The sequence below is a fragment of the Saccostrea cucullata genome, unplaced genomic scaffold, assembly GCF_032062105.1.
Source record: "Saccostrea cucullata isolate Sc308-1 unplaced genomic scaffold, CSIRO_AGI_Scuc_v1 ctg1448, whole genome shotgun sequence".
Lineage (NCBI taxonomy): Eukaryota > Metazoa > Mollusca > Bivalvia > Ostreida > Ostreidae > Saccostrea > Saccostrea cuccullata.
In genome coordinates this window covers 111144-134335 of record NW_026921425.1, presented here as the reverse complement: position 1 = coordinate 134335, position 23192 = coordinate 111144, and the positions used below count along the sequence as shown (strand labels likewise).

Below are 23192 nucleotides of genomic sequence, written 5' to 3'. Positions count from 1 at the left end.
TTCAAATGAAGGGCCACGCCCTTTTCCAAGGGGAGATAATCATGAATTTGTTAAAAATTAATGGCATTTTTAAAAAATCTTCTTCTCCAGAACCGCTGGGCCAGGAAAGATGAAACTCATATGAAAGCATCCTCAGGTAGTGTAGATTCAAGTTTGTTCAAATCATGACCCCCGGGGCAAGGGTGGCGCCAAAATGGCCGACCCAAGTTTTACATAGGAATATATAGGAAAAATCTTTAAAAATCTTCTACTCCAGAACCACTGGGCCAGGAAAGATGAAACTCATGTGGAATCATCCTCAGGTAGTGTAGATTTAAGTTTGTACAAATCATGCCCCCCGGGGCAAGGGTGGGGCCAAAATGGCCGACCCAAGTTTTACATAGGAAGATATAGGAAAAATCTTTAAAAATCTTCTTCTCCAGAACCACTGGGCCAGGAAAGATGAAACTCATGTGGAATCATCCTCATGTAGTTTAAATTCAAATTTGTTCAAATCATGCCCCCCGGGGCAAGGGTGGGGCCAAAATGGCCGACCCAAGTTTTACATAGGGATATATAGGGAAACCTTTTAAAATCTTCTTTGCAAGTACTTCAAAGCTATGATTAGTGATATTTATAAGGAATCATCCTCAGGTAGTGTAGATTCTAGTTTGTTCAAATAATGAACGCCTGGGGGGGGGGGTAAATTCAAGCCTGATGTGCTCAGGTGAGCGCTGTGGCCCCTGGGCCTCTTGTTTTGTAATAGATAGATCATTATGCATTTGTACAATCGGCAACCCTCGGCTGACTCTGCTTCACTGCATTCAAACAGATGCGAGCCATCCGAGAAGCTCCGAGTGATATAAAAAAAAAAGAAAAGAATTAAAGAAAGAAAAAAAATTATAGTCACGAATTAATGATGATTATAGGATATTATTTACAAAACTTAGTATTTTTTTTTCAAACCCACCTTTTTATTCTTATAGTCAGGTTGTAACAGGATCAAACTTTCTCTCATACATAATTGAAAAAATATATATATACAGAATGTATATCTTTTTTAAAATCAAATGCAGTAAACAGACTCAAAGAAAGAACCTTCACTTGTTATAAAAGTACGTTATTTTACTGTCTGGGATTAAAAAAAAGGAGTCATCAGTCAATATTATTAACAGGTCACAACATGCACGAGCGTAAATAATCATTGATTTCACAATCGCAGGGTAAATTGAGATAGGTCTACGGCAACATCAACAAAGGGGTTGCACAACTTGTCTTCCAAATATGAAATTCTTTTAATCTTCTGCAAATACATCTACAGTGTATGAGATAGAAAACGGAAGTATTGAGATACTGTTTGAAAAACATAATAATTTACCACCACTTGACTGATGATGTGAATTACAAGACAATTAATGATCTGGCACTTAATTAATTGATCAAATATAGGAGCGTTCTTTTTAGAGAAGGGGGGGGGGGGAGGAGGGTGCATATGCCATTGTATTTTCAAAGTGTCTATGGTCAAAATAAAAAAGAAATTAATAGTAAATTAATACGTAAAAATGAAAACGAACAAGCAAAATCGAAACAACAACAACAAGAAAAAAAAAAGAAAATTAAAAAGAAAAAAATAAAGAAAATCAAGAGAGAGAATAACGAAAAAAAATCTGAATAAATCCTTGAAAAGATTCCCTTTCCGTAGTTATATAAAACGAACATAAACACATCTAAAAAAAAAAAAGTGCACGCATGCGAGGGTGTGTGTGTGTGTGTGGGGGGGGGTAATCAAACCATTTAATTATATAATATTATGCTAGACTATAAGCTCAAATCAAAATGTCTGGAACTACTCTGTTTGCCTTAAATAAAACTAGTAAACTTCAAATCAGAAAATAAAACTAATGTACATTACTCTGATTTTAAATCATCGCCCTTACTTTTCGACTTGAAGTTAAAAACATCAGCTTATCTCAAACATGTCTTCGGTCCTATAACACACCTGGCCGTGCCAAAGTTAACATGTTTAGCTCTAATTTATTTCAATAAATTTAGGCAATTAATACAAGACCTCCAAATAGTTTTGAAAATGACCACTGTTGATTATCTTCACATTTTATTACGTCAGTTTTCAAACCTCAGTGTTGCGCCACAGGTGACGGTGTTGATGAGGAGATACAAAAGTCCGTATGGTTTTCGCTGCTTCATCCTTTATGTCATTGCTACAGTTTCCTAGCAGTGCATTCATGTTTTTTCCTACTATATGTATTGAGAAAATGCTATTGAAACTATGCTAATATCAGTAACTTGATTCGATTACTTAATCTCTGATAACAAACTTTGGGCATTGAGTCGCCAACTCTCGGGCCTTTCTGACTACCTGGAATGTGTAATATGTAACCCCCACCCCACACCAAAAAGAAAAAAAAAAAAAAAAAAAAAAAAAAAAATTGAAAAAATAAATGCAAGAGACCACTTATCTGTACATAGAGTCTGGAGCTCAGCCGGAAAGGTCAAAGCCGCGAAATCTTGTCTTCACAGATTACTGAGGTAAAAACGTACATGGATTTGTTCATAGAAATTTTTCACTTCTCATGAATAAGGCCATTCATGAACTATCAAAAATTAAATTAGTTAAAAAAACTTTTTCGGAAAAATTACCAGTAAATCTATAAATTGAGGACATTAAACAATTTTTTTCGGACAGTTATAGGCGTGTCTTTTTTTTAACATTAGTATTACGCAAATAAATGTTTGTTTTGCTTTATCGTATGATTTTTTTTTATCGACAAACGCACCGGCGCGACGTCACGTCTTTGAAGCGCTATTGTGACGTAATTACGCTTATGTCACGAAGGTCCCTTTTCGCTTGACGCAACTCATATAGATATATACATGTGTATATAAAAATTTATAAAGTTGTTCTGCTGGGGCAGTTTGGACATTTAAGAATTATTTCATGAAATATTCTTTAATTGCTTTCATTATGTTTTTTTGTTCAAGTGTACAGCCATGCCTCCAAAGAGGGGACAGAAGTCCTCCGCTCCCACAACCACCAAAAGGCGGAAGACAATCCAACCAACTGGCACAGATGTAAGTGAAGCCGTAACACTACAACTGCCACCTGTGGAACCACCTGTGCAAAATGAAATCTTAAATATCAACTATGACAAGTTAGCTACAGCTATTCTAAAACAATCACATGCACACAATGGACTAAGTCTTCAACCTCAAGAGGCCTCTTCAGTGCCAGCAGCTACTTCTCAATCATCTGACCCATTACGAAAATCTACAGCAGATCCACAATCATCTTCAGTACCAGGTCCTGCATCTCAACAACCTTCAGCTCAGCAACTTTCAGCTCAGCAGCCGACAAGCAGTGTTTCAAGTTCAACACCAGTTTTGGGGACTCTGTTAGATTAAGTTTTTGCAGGTGAGCCAGCAAGGGCTTCTGATCTTCCTTACTCATCTACTATCGTTAGTGATGGCATTCCCCTTGGGTCTTCAGTTTCTAGCAAACCTAAGTCAAAAATTTAGAATAATGAATTCATTGATTTCCTATTCATGCAAAATACCAGAGAAGAACTTTTGAGTGTTTCAATTTCCATCAAATTACACCAAAGTCCAAAATTGAAAAGCCCCATATCTATCTCTCAATGGACGGATGCCTTCTTTGTGTTTTTGGCAGTTTACATAGAAAAATACCCTGCTGTAGCCCCCAATCTTTTGAAATATGGGCACATGGTAAGAGAAATCCAACAACTTCGTGGGGACAATGCATTTCGCTCATACGATGAGCAGTTTAGGAAACTAAAAGAGAGTGTTAATGTACCATGGCAACAACCTATTCAGGAGTTAAGGCAGCCACACTATCAAAAGCTTTCCCTGTCAAACAATTCAACAATCAAACCCAGCCCTTTCGAGTTAGGTTTTGTTTCCAATACAATAGAGGAGAACGTTGTAGTAAAAACCCCTGCCCCTTTCGGCACATCTGCATGCAATGTAAAGGATACCACCCCAAGTCTAAATGCACGGATTCAACTAAATCCAGCATGCAGAATTCCCAACCAAAAGCTCCCAACTCCAATCAAAATAAAAAATCTACTTGAAATTCTGCAAGGCCATGACAAGGACAAACTCTCAGTTATCAAAAATGGATTCACCTATGGTTTTCACTTAGGCTGTAAAGGCATGCCAGTTTCAACAATATCAAGGAATCATAGAAGTGCACTCGAACATCCTTCTGTTATTCAGGAATTTATTAATTGTGGTATAGAATCGGGGCGAATAGCTGGGCCCTTCCCCTCTCCACCATTTCCCCAGTTTGTGTCTTCTCCTTTAGGTGTTATACCTAAATCAGTACCTGGTAAATTCCGTGTAATCCATGATCTCTCTTTCCCAAAACATAACTCTGTAAATTCTATGATACCTGAAGAAAATTCAAAAGAAAAGTATGACTCTTTAGATGTTGTAACAGACCAACTTAGAGAATTTGGTCACGGCGCATTAATGGCTAAGACAGACACTCAAGATGCCTTCCGCATAATTCCAATTCATCCTGATGATTACAAACTCTTAGGATTTTCTTGGAACAATAGGTTCTACCATGATAAGTTTCTACCAATGGTGGATCCAATTTGCAATTGGATTGTGGCGTTTATTTTCTTTTTACCCACCCTTTCTTGATGACAGGCATATCAGTGCCAGCTTTATGATATATGTAATTTTAGGGGGTCAGATTGCATAATATGTTACCAAAGATTTTTGTATTCTTTCAAAGTTTGTTCTAGTCTTGTCTGACCCCCTTATAATATGTTTATATTTTGTTTTGCGTAATTTACTTCAATAAATGACATTTTTCACTTTCACTACTGTTGTTATTTTAATTTTAATCCATCAAAAACTAGCTCAGTTGACTTGGCTTCGGTCTTGCATAATAACAGAGGAACATAGATAAGTTATTATTATTACAATAATAATATCCTTAATGTGACAGAGTTATATTAACTATAATTGTTTTATTTATTATAATTTATTTCTAAGGTATCATGTTTTACTTGGCAATTGTAAAGTTGTTTCATGTTTATAACTTTTTAGATCGGGATCAATTGCCTAATTTTAATTTATGACACAATTGACTTAATTTACAGCCAATCAGCGTGGCTTCTCCTAATCACGTGACCATTGTTTTATTTTTTACCAAAGGAGAAAGCCACACAAATTTACAAGGAATTTTTTTATCGAAAAACCCTCCATCCATCCCCCTCTCTTCCACCGTCTTATATTATATTTGTTATATATGTACTTATATTAGTGTTCATATTTATTTGTTTGGCGTTTATTTTCTTTTTACCCACCCTTTTTTGATGACAAGCATATCAGTGCCTGCTTTATGATATATGTAATTTTAGGGGGTCAGATTGCATAATATGTTACCACAGATTTTTGTATTCTTTCTAAGTTTGCTCTAGTCTTGTCTGACCCCCTTATAATTTGTTTATATTTTGTTTTGCGTCATTTACTTCAATAAATGACAATTTTTCACTTTCACTACTGTTGTTATTTTAATTTTAATCCATCAAAAAACTAGCTCAGTTGACTTGGCTTCGGTCTTGCATAATAACAGAGGAACATAAATACATTTTTGTCAACATCTTTTTATCTGTGTGCAGACTATAAGCAGTGCATGTATTTATCAAAGAAGGTAAATGTTTATTAAAAAGTTTTAAAACGTTGAATATTACTGGGTTTGTAATTACACATGAAGTCAATTTATTTCATATATATTTTTATTTATAGTGTGTCATAGAAAACAGACGAGATATACTCTATAAAGAATTTTCATACAAGAGCCCTATATCTAAAAAAAACACCAGAAGGTCTTATTTTATGAATTATTTGGGGATTTTTTTTCGCTCTCTCACAATGAAGAATTTGAATGTTATTGGAAAAATGTTATGTATATAATGATGATTTCTAATTTTGAGCGTTGGATTTTCACGTGTTTGACCCGGTTTCGATTCCCGTACTATTTGAATCACTTTCGAGCTTTATTTTGAAATTAAAGTGTGTGAGACCGTTGAACATTCACTGGCAATTTCGGAAATATGCAGCTATATAATTGATATTTATGTTACAATCAAATAATATATTTGATTCATTGTATTGTGTTTTACGTCCAATTTGAGAATTTTCACATTCGTAGAGAGACATCACCATATACCGGTGAATGACTTAAAACTGAGAACTTTACTCTGCATTATCTTTATTTATATGCCTTATTATTTCTTTTATCAAGGAATCTCAAAATTGGAGACCATATATGTGTTGATGGTAAATTCAAATGTTGTGGATATCAGCACCATGGAATTTACGTTGGAGACTGTACTGTCATTCATTTTTCTGGGTGTTTTGGGAAAAATGCAAAGATCAAAGATACCGATATTAATATTTTTGCAAGAGAAGGCAAAAGGGAAATTACAAGATTTCAATACATAAACTGCAAGCCTCCAGAAGACGTCGTCAAAGTTGCAAGAGAATTTTGCAATGGTTCGAGAATTTGGGGAAAGTTCGATTTGGTGAAAAATAACTGTGAGCATTTTGCCACTTTTTGTAAAACAGGAAACGCAATATCAGAGCAATCTGAACGGCACATCGAGAAATGTCTACATAATCTGCGCTACAAATGGTTTTCTGATACAGTTATGTACTCTTCGTCTTGTTGTCTTTGAATGTTCAGGTTAATGACTTGCTGATATAAAAATATATAAGGTGATTGTAAAGTGATTTTTTAAATGAACAGCCACGGACATTATTTTGCAATTATTGAATGCTTTATTACTCTCTGTATTGCTGAATGTTCTATCTTGATTCTTTCATATTTCTGAACTTTACCCCGTGGGGATCCGGGTTAGAATAGGTCCTTAGTACCCCCTTGCTTGTCGTAAAAGGCGACTAAATGGGAAGGTCCTTCGGATGAGACCGTATAAAACGAGGCCCGGTGTCACAGCAGGTGTGGCACGATAAAGATCCCTCCCTGCTCAATGGCCCTGAGTGCCGAGCAAAGGCCCAAATTTGCAGCCCTTCACCGGCAATGGTGACGTCTCCATATCAGTGAAATATTCTGGAGAAGGACGTTAAACAGTTTACAAGCAATCAATCAATATTTCTGAACTTTTCTCCAGTATTTATATAAGTAACTGTCGTCAAACAAATGGTCATTAAGGTCAAATTTCACAAATGCCCTATCTGGAAAATTTTGATAGCCTGACACTTTCTGAATGAAAATATCCATAACTTTAAAAAAAAATATCGCACTTTTTCAATATTAAATGAACATTTAAGTAAGCAACTTCAAAATGACAATGACGTTATTCAACGAAAACATAAGGACGTCGCTTGTGTCAAATTTAGTTTCCAAACATTCTTAAAATTATCTAAATAAGTAAAAAAAAAACCCTTATTGATCGCCTTGACAAATATAAATATTTTTTTTCTTACATTGTTCTAGTAAACTTGATAGGATAAGATTATATATTCTTTATTTCCTCCATAATGGAGAGTTTGTATAAACAGATAATTAATTCGTGTAACAACACAATATAAAACAGAAAACAAATTTATATATGTGCAATATTCTGCTTGAGGATTACAGGTTACGACAATCTATTGCAAAAAGACTTTTATTTTATAAACTGTTAAGGCAACAGTTATCATAATACAACTCCATTTTGTAAATTATAATAAAATTATGTTTTCAAAACTTGTGCCTTTACCACATTCCTTTAAAGAAAAAAAAACTGTAGTTCAGCATCTAGATTCTCAAACAAAACATACTCATTTACATCTAAGTATATCTAAAGTGCCCTCAAACATAGTTTCCCCATCCTCTAATAGTGTAAAACAACTTAACACTGAGTGCATATCATAGTTACTTGCAATTGTTACCTTATTGCAAAATTTACAAACAATTTCTTTGAATGAAACCTGTTTAAAAAAATCGATTAATAATCTTTTTAAAGGATCTTCTCTAGCAATCTGTTACAATTTATTTGGATTCAACGTAGTATGCATTTTCCTGAAAAAATACATGTCAGGATCTCAGATCTAGAATCAGTCTGAGGAGCACGCCATTGTTTTTCTCTACATCCATATTGTTTGGATAAGCATTTTTGAACTTCCTTTTAAACTCACCTAAGCTGAAGTTCAATTAAGCATTTCTGATCACATTTTGTCCGTCGTCCGTCCGTCTATCTGTCCGTATGTAAACTTTTCGCATTTCCGACTTATCATGAACCACTGCGCCAATTTAAATAAAACTTATTACAAAGCAACCTTAGGTAAAGGGGAGTAAAAATAAATGGCTCAGTCCCCTCACGAGAGGAGATAGTCAAGAAGAGACAAAAATATGGTGGGGTCATTAAAAAAATCTTCTCAAAAACCACTTGGCCAGAAAAGCTAAAATTATGTGGAAGCATAAAAACATCCTTGGGTAGTGCACTTATACAATGCTCAAACCATGACCCCCAGGGGTAGTGCAGGACTGCAATAGGAACTCCAAGCTATATATTGAAATATTTTGAAAAAAATCTTTAAAATCAAGAACTTCTAGGCTAGACAATCAAATCATGACCTTCGGGGGTAGGGCGGGGCTGCAATAGGAACACCAAGTGTATCAATGAAATTTATATTGATTTATTGCATGTTGTTTAACGTCTCTCTCGAGAAATTTTTTACTCATATGTAGACCTCACTGTATGCCGGTGAAGGGCTTAAAATTTAGATCTATACTCGGCACCCAGGATCTTTGAGCAGTGAGGGTTCTTTATCGTGCCAACACCTACCATGACACGGGACCTATGTTTTAAAGGTTTAAGCCGAAAGACCCGTGACTTTCAATTTTAGTGTCGAGCGCTTGGAGAAAAAACAGACACCTCCTATTATTACGTCTAAGGTATGACGCGACGCCGCGAATGTGAATCGAACTCGGGCCTCCCGATCAAGATGAGATATATAGGAAAAATCTTCGAAAATCTTCTTCTCAAAAACTAGCGGGCCAGAAAAACTGAAATTAATGTGGAAGCATTCTGGGGTACTGTAGATTCTGTACAAACCCTGACCCCCCCCCCCCCCCCCGGAAGAGGGGGGTAGGTGGGGCTGCAATAGAAAATATAATTTTACATTGAAATACATAGGAATAATCTTTAAAAATCTTTTTTTTCAAGAAGTACTAGACCAGAAAGGCTGAAACATTAGGGGAAGCATCCTTGGGTAGTGTAGATTCTAGCTTGTACCAACCATAACCCCCGGGTCATAATACGTATTACATGGGAAGGGGTCATCTGGAAAAGAAGAGCAATAATTATTGTCCATGGGCCTCTTATTACTGTATATAATGCTACAATTGTTTTCAAACATATCTAAGAGCTTGCTTATACTTGCTATCAGATTGTAACATGTTTTTTATTGCAATTTTTTAGATACATGAATATCAGAAATAAACGTATATGAATATCAGAAATTAATTTATAGATCTGATAGAGTACAGGGATTTGTTCTGGCCTATGGAGTCTACCTAGGAAAAGTTAGCAACATATATCATTATTAAATGATCAGGAATTTTGGTGCTCTCTGATTGGTCTAGACGCTCTTTTCTGAGGTGTAACTCAGAGTGATAAATAATAAATAATCATAACTCAAGTATTGCTTCTTAATTATTTTGGAAAAAAACTTTGATTTAAGGTTTTTAAAACACGCGTCTTTATTTCTGCCGATGACGCAATCTGTGCGTATCTGAGAGATTTGAGATCACGTGACAAAAGCAATCCCATCTTTTGACTAAATCGTATGTTAAGGGTTCATGAGGAGAGTAGCGTTTCAGAAACCCTTGGCTAGCGAAGCTGGCTAAAGGAATACATGGAATATGCACATCACCAACTAAAAGTCCAATGCCATTTTTGCATACCGGTATCTCATATAATAAATCAGCAGCATACAGTTGTTTGGCCAGTTCCGAAAAAGAAACCGATTCGGCGGTGCTATAAAAATACTAGACAAAATTGCAAAATCTAAGTGTTTTGTCAAGGTTGTTCGTTGACTTGTGGAATTAAATATTGTTCCACAAAAGTTCAGCCTTCCCTCCAAAATTGTTTTCGCAAGTTACCATAGGTGTTTATTTTACCAGTTATGAATAAGCCGACGAGTTCCGGATAGGCTAGAGATTCTTATTCAATTAAACCTTAAATTAAAAATTATACGTCCCAGACGTTATCCATTGACATGTCTAAGAAAAGTTAAATTAATTGCTTACCAATAAATTATTTGTATTTCAAAACGTTGAAGATAAAATAGAGGTACTGTGGGCACTGGGCTCATTTTAATTAATGATATCCCGTTTATGATTATTTATGACAAAGTCCATGATTCGCTCTGGGAGAACCGAAATAAGTGTCAGATCAAAAAGTAAAATAAAAGGTGACAATGTCACAATATATTAAATAATCTGTGAAAGTATATCATTAAATCTCATTCAGTGGTATAGGAGGTCAGAATTATATTCTTGCCGTACATTACACTCAAAAGGTCATTTGTGACGCGCAAAGCAAAAATCTCCCTTATCTCTATTATGACGTAACGTCAAAAGAAGCGTCTAAGGTCAACAGGGTAAAAGCGACGTAAAAACGCCTCCTCCAGAGAATTGAGAATTTCTCCACAACAGAACAAGGACATTTTGTTTTATTCAGATGCTAGAAGGAAGATTCTTGGGTGTGGTTTGATCATGTTGATGTAGTTCATTCTTTAAGGAGTAAGTCTCCGTCAAGTGTCTGTGTGATATTTCCTTTTCACAATTAAGTGTACATGTATATTATCAAAGATGTTCAGTGTTTTGGTTAATAATTCCTGAAAGCCCGTTTTTAAAATGAAGTATTTGCCCTCTCCCTATACGGGTTAAACTAATTGCGTCGGTAGGTAGGTCGAAATTTTTTTGTCAGAAATTTTCGATGTTAAATAAAATTGAAGGCATTTCTGAAATAAAAAAATAGTTGGATGAGAAAATTCCGGAATGTATATTCTGGAGGTTTTAAAAAGATTAAGGTCGATTTATCTGAGAAGGTCAAACAAACAAGTATATTTATAGTATTTTTTTTTTATTTAATGTCCAGCTGTTCAATCGAACGTGATGCTCATGCAAGAAAAATTAAACAGAAGCATTAAACCAAGAAATCTTGTACGATAATGAAATGTAAAATTAGGCGAATTTATATCTCTTTGATGCATGTGATTGTGACATAGATAACCCAATTATGCAATAAAAAGTGAATTCTTTATCCAACCAAATACCGCGATATAACCAGAATAAAATTATAGAAGTATATAATTACATCTTTTCTCTTCCGTAGATGATGTAAGTTAGAAAAATGCATCAATTTTATTGCTCCTTTCTGTGCAAGTAATAAGATCTGTACATAGCCTTTGAAAGCTTGCTTAGGAGATTGAAAAATACAGTAGTTAAGTTTAGGGAAAAAAATGTTATTCTCTATATTTACATTTGCAAATGTTTTCTTTTATATAACACTATTGAAAGCAAGCGTTTTTATAACTGTATAATTCCAATCTTCATTTTATCTATTGATTTCCTGTGTTTTGATTGGACGGGAACACGTTCCAGAAAATTTTTACACATCGATAAATTCTTTCAATCAGAACTACTTGATGACACTACTAGGTTATCGTATAAACAATGAAAACAGTTATTTCTGGGTCTGATCTGGCTAAATAATAAATACAAGAAACTTTAAATTTAATTAGGGCATAAACAAAACTGGCAACATACTAGACTGACTAACTGATGGACGCCGTGAAAATGTTTATATTTCACTGTCCGATCACGAGTGTGAATTTTAAAAATCGCTGTCTCAACGTTCATACGTAGAAATTAAGCTCATTTTGTATCGTTTTGACTTGAAAAAGAAACGTACCCCTCAAACTCTTGCCCTATAAGCATTAAATTCATATTATTTTTCTATATTGTTCCTCAATATTTGAATAAACAAGTGCAAATTGAAGGCGTCGTCGGTCTGCAAGTTTCGCTATGAGAGTTGTTGTTTATGTTAACATGCATATAGCCATAGTCAAAGACGAACTATTCTGAAGCAACAGAGGGAGAGGTATTACCTAACATTACGCGTATACCATGTAGTCTGTGTATATCGAAAGTGGGGTGGTTTCCTTTGGGGTAGGTGACCTGCAGCAACGAGCATTGGTGCCCGCTAAATTTGGAAATCTATAGTCCGTTCTTTTACCAAGACATGCATTATTTCAATAATCTTATGTTATGTTTTCAATTTCTATTTTTAACATTTTTATATTTGCCTGCCTTAATTCAGAATAACTATCTTAAGCATTCTTCGAGATAAACAAATAAAAGCTTTGCAAAATAAATATTTCCCTACCCGATGCGCTCAATAAATTTTAGACAAGACATAAACAGACTATAGTTTGGGTGTAAATCAGAATACAAATTGATTTACAGATTGATAGAAACATGACTGTATAAACTAAATTAAGGTGTATTTTGAAAAATATAACTGTTTTAGATATTGAATTAAAAAATGAATTTTAATAGTTTATGAGACACAATTATGTATTCAACGTAATAAGAAGTAAACCAAATACATGTATTTAAACATTGAAGTTATAGTAATTTTGAGTCATCTTAAAAAATTCATTTCAGTTCAAAATTTTAATTTGTAAAAATTAGTATTTATTTCTGTTTTCTATTATAACCATAACGACATTTATGTCTTTTAATTATCTGAAAAATATTTACATATATAGATTAATAGATATGTGTAATTTCAGGGACCTATATACTATATAGAATATAGGTCCCTGGTAATTTAGAATAAAATTCACTATTACATGACATTTGTTGCATCGTTTATTTCTTTGGTTGGAACTTCTACAGTACGTTAAATTACAATGCCGTAACCCCGTGGTCAGGACACGGGCACAGACAGATAGTGTTATGTAACTGGTACTTATGGGTACTAGAGATGTCGGACTATAACAGAGTCGGACGATCTCACGTAATCGTACTTATACACACGAGTCATTTAATTACGCTGATTATTAAATGAAACAAGAGGTACACGGTTAATATTAATATTCAAGGGTAAAACAAAATAGACAAGTTTATAATGAAAGGAATGAAGTAAACGTATACATGTAATCCTTGTATATATAAGAAAGAAAGCGGACAGTTTTTAAAATTTTCTTAATAATTTCAAGCCGACCCAGCCATATCATGCTTATTATTGTTTTTAATTTTAACTGGACAACGTTTTGTAATTAAATGTATATTTTAAATGAAAAATACAATTATATATTTGTATTATTTTGAAGCGTTAAATGTAAACTTATTAATCTGTATGATTGTATGATCGTCTGAATCAATGAAATAAACATTTAACACCCACCCCCCCCCATTCATAGAATATTTTTAAAATATTAATTCAGGTAAGGATAATTTCACACACCGTAAATATAGCAGTATGCAGTGAACTAGTTTACGTTCATATATACACATCAAAATACAAACATAAACAAGCTTAAAAAATAATCAATTCATGTCAAGACATATTTTGGCATGTGCATTTTTATATATTTTTATACATCCAGTACGTACTTGTTCCTGCCGACAAAGCAGGTAACAACATTGTCTTCGTTTGTAAGGCTCATTATATAAATTGCATTCTAGAAGAACTTGGATTTAATTCTACAAGTGGTAATCCTACTTATACATATACTTCTCTTTCTAAGGAAGAAATTCTTCAGAATCACCTGTCAGTATTGAATACTTTTAATATTCCACAGAGCCAAAATGAATTTGAACTACCTTATATATATTGGATTCCGAAACTTCATAAGAGTCCTTACAAACAAAGATACATTGCAGGTTCCAGTAAATGTTCAACCAGGCCTCTTTAGTTACTTCTCACTAAAATATTGACAGTAGTGAAGGAAAAACTTCAAGAGTACTGTACAACTATAAATTCAAGAAGTGGTGTAAATCAGATGTGGATACTTAAAGATTCTAAAGAACTTTTGGACAATTTGAAATCACAAGACTTTACAAAAATCAACAGCATAAAAACTTACGACTTTTCAACTTTATACACAACAATTCCCCACGACAAATTAAAATCCAGGCTTTTTGATATCATTGACAGCTGCTTCTTCAACAAAAATGGAACTCGTAAGTTTACTTACCTCGTCATTGGTCATTTGAAAAATTATTTTGTTAAAACAGATTCTGATTGCACACATAAGTACTCTGAAGTTGACATCAAGAAAATGCTTGAGTTTCTGATTGACAATATCTATGTGGTTTTTGGAGACCAGGTATTCCAACAATCTATTGGAATTCCCATGGGTACAAATTGCGCTCCGTTATTAGCAGACTTATTTTTATATTCATATGAAGCAGAATTTATGCAAAATCTTTTACGTGAAAAGAAGAAAACACTTGCTGTGGCCTTCAACTCGACATTTAGATATATAGACGACGTATTGTCTATTAATAATGATAATTTTCATTCCTACGTCGACACGATATATCCTGGTGAGCTTGAAATAAAAGATACCACAGAGTCCGACACTTCTGCTTCATACTTGGATATTTTACTTGAAAAAGACACTAATGGTAATCTAACAACCAAGCTATATGATAAACGTGATGACTTTAACTTTTCTATCGTCAACTTCCCTTACTTATGCAGCAATATACCCTCATCACCTGCATACAGAGTATCTATATCTCAGTTGATTCGATATGCAAGAGCATGCTCTACGTATGAACAATTTCTTAAACGAGGTAAATTATTGACAAGCAAGTTGATGAAACAAGAATATCAACAGTCTCGTTTGAAGTCATCATTTCGTAAATTCTATGGTCGATACAATGACCTTGTCAGCAAATACAGTTTATCATTGAATGATATGCTGACTGACGTTTTTCATACCAATTTTTAGTCCATTATTTATACACTGAATTGACCACGGATTTTTTCCGTTATATCCTGATTATGACAACGAGCACACGGCGGGTGTGACCGGTCAGCAGGGGATGCTTACTCCTCCATGGCACCTGATCCCACCTCTGATGTTTCGGGGGTCCGTGTTTGCTCTGCTCTTATTTTGTATATTTGTTTAATGGACGTTGAGATTGAATACTGTTCGTTATTTCCATATCCTTCATTTACACGTATCTGCATTCATTAAAACATTGTAAATATATGCACATTATAATTTAAACACCGAACCTGCTAACACTTATGCACACCCAATATGTTTGTTGCGTATCTTTGAAGAATTATACTTTTTGGGAATAAAGATTAGAAAAATATTAAAATACGGCAGATGAAAAACGAAAGTGAAATAGAAGTTAAAGCGATGCATTCATCAATATCTTAAATACAAGATACTCAAAATATATTTGACTTTCTTAAACAAGAGAACAGTTAACTTTGAATTCTTCATTTGAAATAATAGATGTACAAATTATAAGATATTTTTTTATCTTTCCACCGACGTCTTATTTAAAAAAAAATTATGTAACATTTCTATATTTATCGTTATGTTTTTTATATGAACAGAGAATCATACAGAGAACAACCAGGTATTTTATATTTCTAGGTTTAATCTTAACAACGGCACCTTACAACGTCACGGTAAACTCGTGGGCCCGCGATCACCGCGTTGAGAAAACCGTGACGGTGTATCGCGGAAAAGATTAAAACACCATCGCAGGGTCGCGGGAAAATACGGGATCCGCGTTGACCGTAGTGTATGCATCAATATGCCTTAATCACCTGCATACGGATTTTATATGTCTCAGTTGATTCGATACGCAAGAACATGCTTTGCGTCTGAACAATGTATAAAAAAGGTAAATTATCAACAAACAAGTTGAAAAAAACAAGAATATCAGAAGTCCCGTTCAAAGTCATCATTTTGTAAGTTCTATGGTCCATGCAATGATCTTGTAAGCAAATACAAATTGTCATTAAGTCAAATTTTAACTGAAGTTTTTCTTCAAGCTTTATTTTTAGTCCATTCATTATACACTAAATTGACGACAGAATTTTCCGTTTTTCCCGATAATGACTAGGAGCACACGGTAGTTGTGATAAGTCAGCAAGGGTTGCTCACTCCTCCATGGTAGCTGCTCCCATCTTAGATGTTTTGGGGGTGCATTTTGCTCCACTCCTATTTTGTACTGTTTTATTGACGTTGGTATTGAATATTGAATACTTTTCATTATTTCCATTATCATTCACTATAAAAGTAAGGGCAGTAGAAAATAATAAAAAGAAGATGTCATCTGGTGCATCATATTGATTGATTGATTGTATATTGTTTAATGTCCCTCTCGATATATTTCACTCATGTGGAGACGTCACCGTAGACCGGTGAAGGCCATTGGCCAGTGAATGATGTTGATTGTGCCAACGCCTGCCGCTGACACGGGGCCTCGGTTTTTAAGGTCTCATCCGAAGGACCCGCAACTTTCACTTCAAAGTGCCGAGCGCATGGCAAAGGAACAATCGCTACCCATTTTAACGACTAGGTCAGTCGCAGCCGAGATACGAACTCATGACCTCCCAATCACGGAGCGAGCGCTCTACCGACTGAGCTTCCCTGAACGATGGCTCATCATGAAGTTTAGTTGTTAGGTTACACTTAACGTTCGTTCTAGTATTTGAAGGTATATAAACACATTTAGGAATGGTTCATATACAATCAATTGGGATTCATAACCTTTAAATGTAGTTGATAATGGAATAACGCTACATTGATATGTTGAAAATAAAAAAAGTTAGAATTATGAGATGTATCATAAACTTTTGTTGTTAGGTTATTTTAAGCGTTGTACATGTACAATACACCCATTACTTCTATTTGACGAATTTTTTTTTTCAAAAGTACAGGAGAAAAAAATATTTCTATGTTGATAATAATGAATGATCCTTGTAAGAAAAATAGTAAGTTATGACATGTTTTCGTTAACTTTTGTGAAAAAAACCTTTATATTGATCTCTTGAGAGCCTACAATTTAATGTGTTATTGTGCTATCTAATTGCAGTAAACAAGTATATAACAGCCATATATAACAATAGTTTTCATTTTATTTATCTTTATAAGATTTAAGGTTTTCGTAAGTCTTTGAAAAGGTTTCCTTTTTTTTTGAGTTGACATTTGTGCCCTATCAAATGAAAAAAAAAATTATATTGTGTTGGAGATATAAGATTTTCTTGAATCAAGCCATAGACATGTTAGATACCAATGCTTATTGCCTTTACATGAAATAAGAAGTGATTGTGGTTTCTTGCAATGATAGCAGAAGTTTTTTTTACATGATGTTCTGTAGAATACCTGACGGAAATAGAAGACCAAAATACAAAATAATTTAAAAATTAACACAATTTCTCTGAATGCCTGGATACCAATCGTTTTAAACCTAAAGATATATTTCTTGATCAATTTGCAATAAGAAAATGCATTGCCAATATTCCGATTCGCTTTTTCTGCAAACATATTGGAAATTTTATAATTTTTTTTATATAATATAAATAAACTTTAATCTTTAACTTTAAAATAATTCTGTGGATACATATACGTAACTTTGGTGATTCAGAGATGTTTTTATGAGTATAATTTATTACTTGACTGCTAATTTTATAAAACCTGAGGATCGGTCTACATTAAAATTTATTTTGACATTATTTTTTTTAATCGCCAAAATATCTGTAACGACTGGTTTAAATTTTCTTTTCATTTTACATATTTCATTCTTGACCTTTTTGAATCAGTCTGTATATAATTTTGTAAAAATTGAATGTACAATCAATTGGGATACATAAACTTTAAATGCCTTCAGCCTCAGTCAACCAATACCTGACCAGGTCCGTTTAGTCACGAGTAGACCTAGTGAAAAGTCAATAATTGTATAATATTAAACACATTTGCAATAGATCAATTAAAAATGTTAAAATACGGCTCTTTCTCAAGTCAAATGTATTATTTTACAATTCTTTACAGGGGTCTGACAACCCATATTTCAAACTCAAACTATGTGGCGAAAAAAGTGTGGTTGCATTTTTTTCAAATTATAGAGAGAGATTTTGTATCTTAGAACAAAATATTTAAGTTTCAAAGAAAATGAATTTGAGAAAAAAATGTCCTATCTATTGTGTCTTACCTTAAAATCTGTTCTAGTTAAACATCTAATATGGAACGGAGATGTCGGACTCTCTTGTATTGTTTTTCGAGGTTAAACGAATATAAATTAAATAATGTAGGAATGAAAATGAATATTGATAACTGATAAAATTCCGTTGAGTTATCTTCTGGACTTAAAGACCCAAGCTAGGTATTTTTTCTCTTAATGTTTTATTTAAGTTCTTAGATAATTTTTTTTTATAAAAAAATTAGGACTTCAGTTAACAAAGGTTAATTTCCACTTTTGCGCACATTTTGTCCGCTCTATTATTTTGTCATCCAAAAAAAATTCCGTAAAAACATATGTACCTAACAATTGATCGTGGAAGCTAAATTGATATATTTTCCGTCTAGCCATTATACACTGTATTGCACAATGCTGATCTGCCCAAGTTTAAATCAAATTACATAGTTGGGTAGGGCTACCTTTTAAGGTGGCTCATTACATCCACAGTTTATTTTATATTTCAATACAGCAACATTTATAATGTAGATGTCAAATATCCAGATGGGGGTATTGATATCATAAATATTTTTTATAGAATTTTTTGGTTTTTGTTTTATTTTAGTGAAATGTTTTATTTCAGGTTTATTATTCACAGAATTTCAGAACTTTCAGTGTCAAATGATGGGCATCTTCTTAAGACAAGTACACAAAGTAAAAATACCTCATAATACCTGATAATAATTTTATTAGAAAAAATAATTTTCTCCTTAAAAACAAATTAATGTCATTATCTTGTAAATCTATGCATAAAACGTTTAAAAAGTGTGTTTTGAAGAGACAAGGAATGTATTTCAATGAATTACAAGTGTGAAATTGAATGAAGAATGTTTAAACGAATTGAAAAATCCAATTTAAAAAATATTTGGTATAAAAAGTCCACTTTCAAGAGTTATCTTTCCTAATTAGCCAAGACTCAAAACACTATGGAACGTTTGACATTACATCTGAAATTCATATTAAAGCTTTAAATTGCCAGAGTATACATTTAAATCAATAAAACAAATATGTAAATTAACACCAACACAGTAAATAGCGCAATGAAATAAATTTTTAATTTCAACAAGGTTGTAGATTTTAACTCGAATTTCTTCCATACATAAATGTCAGTGATTCATAGAGTTCACTACATGCATGGCTATGAAATTGACATTACTTGTTTGGCGAAGATTTGACTGTTGCTTTCTTTTGTTTCTGCCTAAAAGCAATTCTTCTTGGTTTATGCATAATGAATCCGTTACTTTGTTTTCACTGTTTACAACACCGCATGTTTCATATATTTTTAAAGGTCAGGGTCATATTATAGAGGTTCCTACACTACTCGTTCCCAGAGCTAACCGGCCGACACAATGGAGGTTTATTGTTTTGTGTAGTACGTCATCAAAAAGTGGTGTAATGAGCCTCCTTAAGGTTTGATAGTGGTTCAGGGTTCTCCATGATCTGTTTTACTGTGTTGCTCCCGACACAGTAAAATTATCTCCAACACGGTAACGGTTCAAATTTTATGCATGCAACACAGTAAAAATTTTGCCGACACAGTAAGATGTGTAATAATTAGAAAATCTAAACACACAAATTCTCTCTAAATGGTACTTTAATTAAACAATTATAACACCTTTCAATTATAAAAACTAGAGCACTTACACACTTGGGCCTCACCTAACATAATCAATTATCTCCTAGACCCACACCGGACTTTACGCATGACGGAACAAAGATAAATAATTTGTTTTCACACTTCCATGTAAGGGTCAATTGTTAGTTTCAATAAGAAACATTGTATTATTTTTAAAAAAAAAATATTTAAATATGTCTTTTCTATAGAGTCACGGCTCTAGAAGTACATGTATTTTAGCACTGTAAATCAGACACAACATCGTATCGAAGTCATTTAATTGATGAACATGTAGATAAATTGCTTAAAATTTTGAATATGTTCTAGGAATTCATAAAATATTTTACTGTTCTGAAGTTTCTTTTCTTTTTTTTTGTAATGTGATACCTTGATCAAGAAAAATGATAAATAATGTCGGCAAATTTACTTTCAAAAATGTAAAGTAGTAGTACGGCTGTATCGGTCAGAATTTCCTCTTCTTTTCAGAATGTGTTTTTACTTTTATCAGTATGTACGACCATACCATTTGTGTAACTAATTATAGCGATTTTTGAATAAGTGTGTTTATGTATTCTTTTGTAATTTTCATAAATAGCTATTTAGCTGCAAATTTGATCGCGAAAATACCGCAAAATTTTAGTTTTTCGCGTTAACTTTGCAACACAGTAACATTTCAAATGATGGAGAACCCTGGTGGTTACTAAGTAAGCTGAATAAAACTATCAATGTTTTCCTTAGCAAATCAAGCGTAATAATTTAACTGCTTAAAAGATGTATGTAACTATATTATTATCTATATTGTGTGAATATTTATATCGAAACCATCAATGAAGCGATTTAAATACATTTAAAGAAAAAGTATTAAGGAAATATTTCTGTAAGATTTGTTTTGTAGCTCAGCAAACATTTTTTTCATTTATATAAAAATGAGTTTTTTATGCGCATAGATTTCTCTCCTGTGACACATGAAGCGTTTTGGGGGCATTTCTCAACCCTACACATTGATTTCTCAAAGACAAAAAAAATGATTGGCTCCATTAAACTATCAAAGATAGTAAACATTAGTAACTTGTTAGCGTTTAGATTAAATTATATTTTTAAGACGGTAAAAAAGACATGAATTCACTCACTTACAAAGTTTTATCAATATTTATTTCAAAATTGATTACATTTAATTTGAAAATTTTACCCACTGGAGACTTTACTGACTAATCTAAATTGTACAAAGCCTAAACAACTTAACCCCATATTGAAGAACTTTTATTGAAGGAGAAATCATCTTGATTGTCATTTCGAAGTAATATTATTTTGAAGTAATATGCGAAATATTGTGTAGTAAAGGCAACAAATGGATACTATCAATATCATCCTACTATCAAATATTTTTTTAAAGATCAATATTATACTCAGAATATAATGTTAACCGTTATTTTAATAGAAAACCTGTGCGTTTCAAACTTTAAACGAATTGAAAGTTTTAGTGCATTATTTTTAAGATATATTTTTGCATAATAATACTTACAATACACAAACACATCCAAGAGTTGCTTCTTTGTATCAGAAACCCTTTCGCTCAAAATGTCAATGCAGATAATTCTTGTCATTGCCAAAATGGCCACCTGTTATACAGGAAGTTTATCTTAGTTCAAGGGTTTGTTTTTTTTTTGTGTTGGTGTTTGTTGTATTTTTGAAAGACTTTTTTCTAGCGTTGAGGGCTTTTCTGATTGTGTGGCGGTTTCTGTTGCTTCTTTGGTTCATAACTATTTCAGATACTAACCATAAACTTTCATAAGTGTAAATGTAATAAAATATATAAACTTTAAATTTTTAAAAAATGCTATTTTTATTTTGATCGATTTTTTTATAGAAAAAGTTTGTTCTTTGTCTTATAGGAAAATGGCGCTAATTTTAATGCTTTATTAATTTGGAAGATCAATGACTACTGAAATAATATATGATATAGCTCTAAAAAGGTTTGAAGCACATAGTTCAATCCAAATTTACGTTTCACGTCAGGTCTATTGTGAACAAAGAAGTCATAATTCGCATTATTTGTTGAATAATTGTTGATCACATGCTAAAAATCATACACTAAACACAAAACTTTAAATCTAAAATATATCTTATGTAAAACTTCAACATGGGTAAGACATGTGATACAACATATCAGAAGAATAAAAACACGATGAACAAAGTTTTGTAAGTCTTTCACTTTTCCTTCAGAAACTCAGTCGTACCTTTTGTGTTTTGATTTAATTCACTAATATCATGTTCTCAAAGATTAAAAGGGCACATTTCATTGACTTACGAGGGGGTATCAAAAGGTTCGTAGACTAGCACCGTAAAATTAAAACCTCTTGAGGTAAGTCAATGAATTTTAAAATATCTAGTGCATGTAAGGATCATCTTCTCTATCTATTTAATTCTCCACAAAACATGAATTTTATTTCTTAATAAAAATTAAAAAGAGAAATATATGGTAAGTGTCTCAATTGGCCCCTTTAAATGAGCATCTTAATTTTACTTTATAGATAGCTTTAACTTGTACAGCTTTATATGTGACCTTTATTGGTCATTTTCATTTTGATCCAAACACCGTTTTTTTTAAGTATGAAATCATAAAAATCAAGTTTTCCCGCCATTTTAGCATTTTTTGTATAAAACTGCTTATTTTCAAGCAGTTTTTCTTCCAGAAAATAAAGAGCGCAGCCTAGAACAAGATTTATATTTTACCAAGGATTTAGCTATCCAATACTGATAAGTGACAGAAAAATTATTCATGTTCTACACTGCGCTCTATGTTTCCCATAAGAAAAAACATGAAGAAAAAGGCATATTTTCGAGCTTTTTTGTGAGATAGCAAAAATAGCATCATTTTTCATGTCATTTACAGTTAGTGAGTGCATATAAATGTGAAAAATGTATTAGAACTAGTTCTAATATAATCTCGTCTTCAAAATAAATATCAATAAAACATATCTGTATGTCATTCTAAAATGTTGATTTTGAGGGGGCCAAAATTGGCTCTTATCATATATACTCCTTAGTAATAAGATTTTTCATAAGCAATATTATGTCCAGGTTGTGCAACCTCGAATACTACGTTTTTTTTCAACTTCAGTGTTACTGAATAAACGCTAATATTGAATATGAATATTTTACATCCAAAAATTCCAATTAATTCAGGTAGTGTGATGGGATATTGTTGTACCATAAAATATTGAATCTTTATCTCATTCTGAAAAAAAATTATGAAATGTTATCGTAATTTTACATGGTGTGTCAAAACAAAGGCCAAAATTTGTGGGGAAGGGC

General features: G+C 32.9%; 1 protein-coding gene across 1 annotated transcript in view; it reads left to right on the top strand.

Moving 5' to 3' along the window:
- LOC134259917 (uncharacterized) overlaps window positions 1-9024 on the top strand; it is a 34327-nt gene extending 25303 nt beyond the window's left edge. Inside the window, exon 6 of the mRNA XM_062742512.1 lies at window positions 6275-9024. Coding sequence (XP_062598496.1) covers window positions 6275-6707 — 433 coding nt within the window. The 3' untranslated portion in view covers window positions 6708-9024. The remainder of the gene's footprint in view (window positions 1-6274) is intronic.
- The last annotated feature ends 14168 nt before the right edge of the window (window positions 9025-23192 follow it).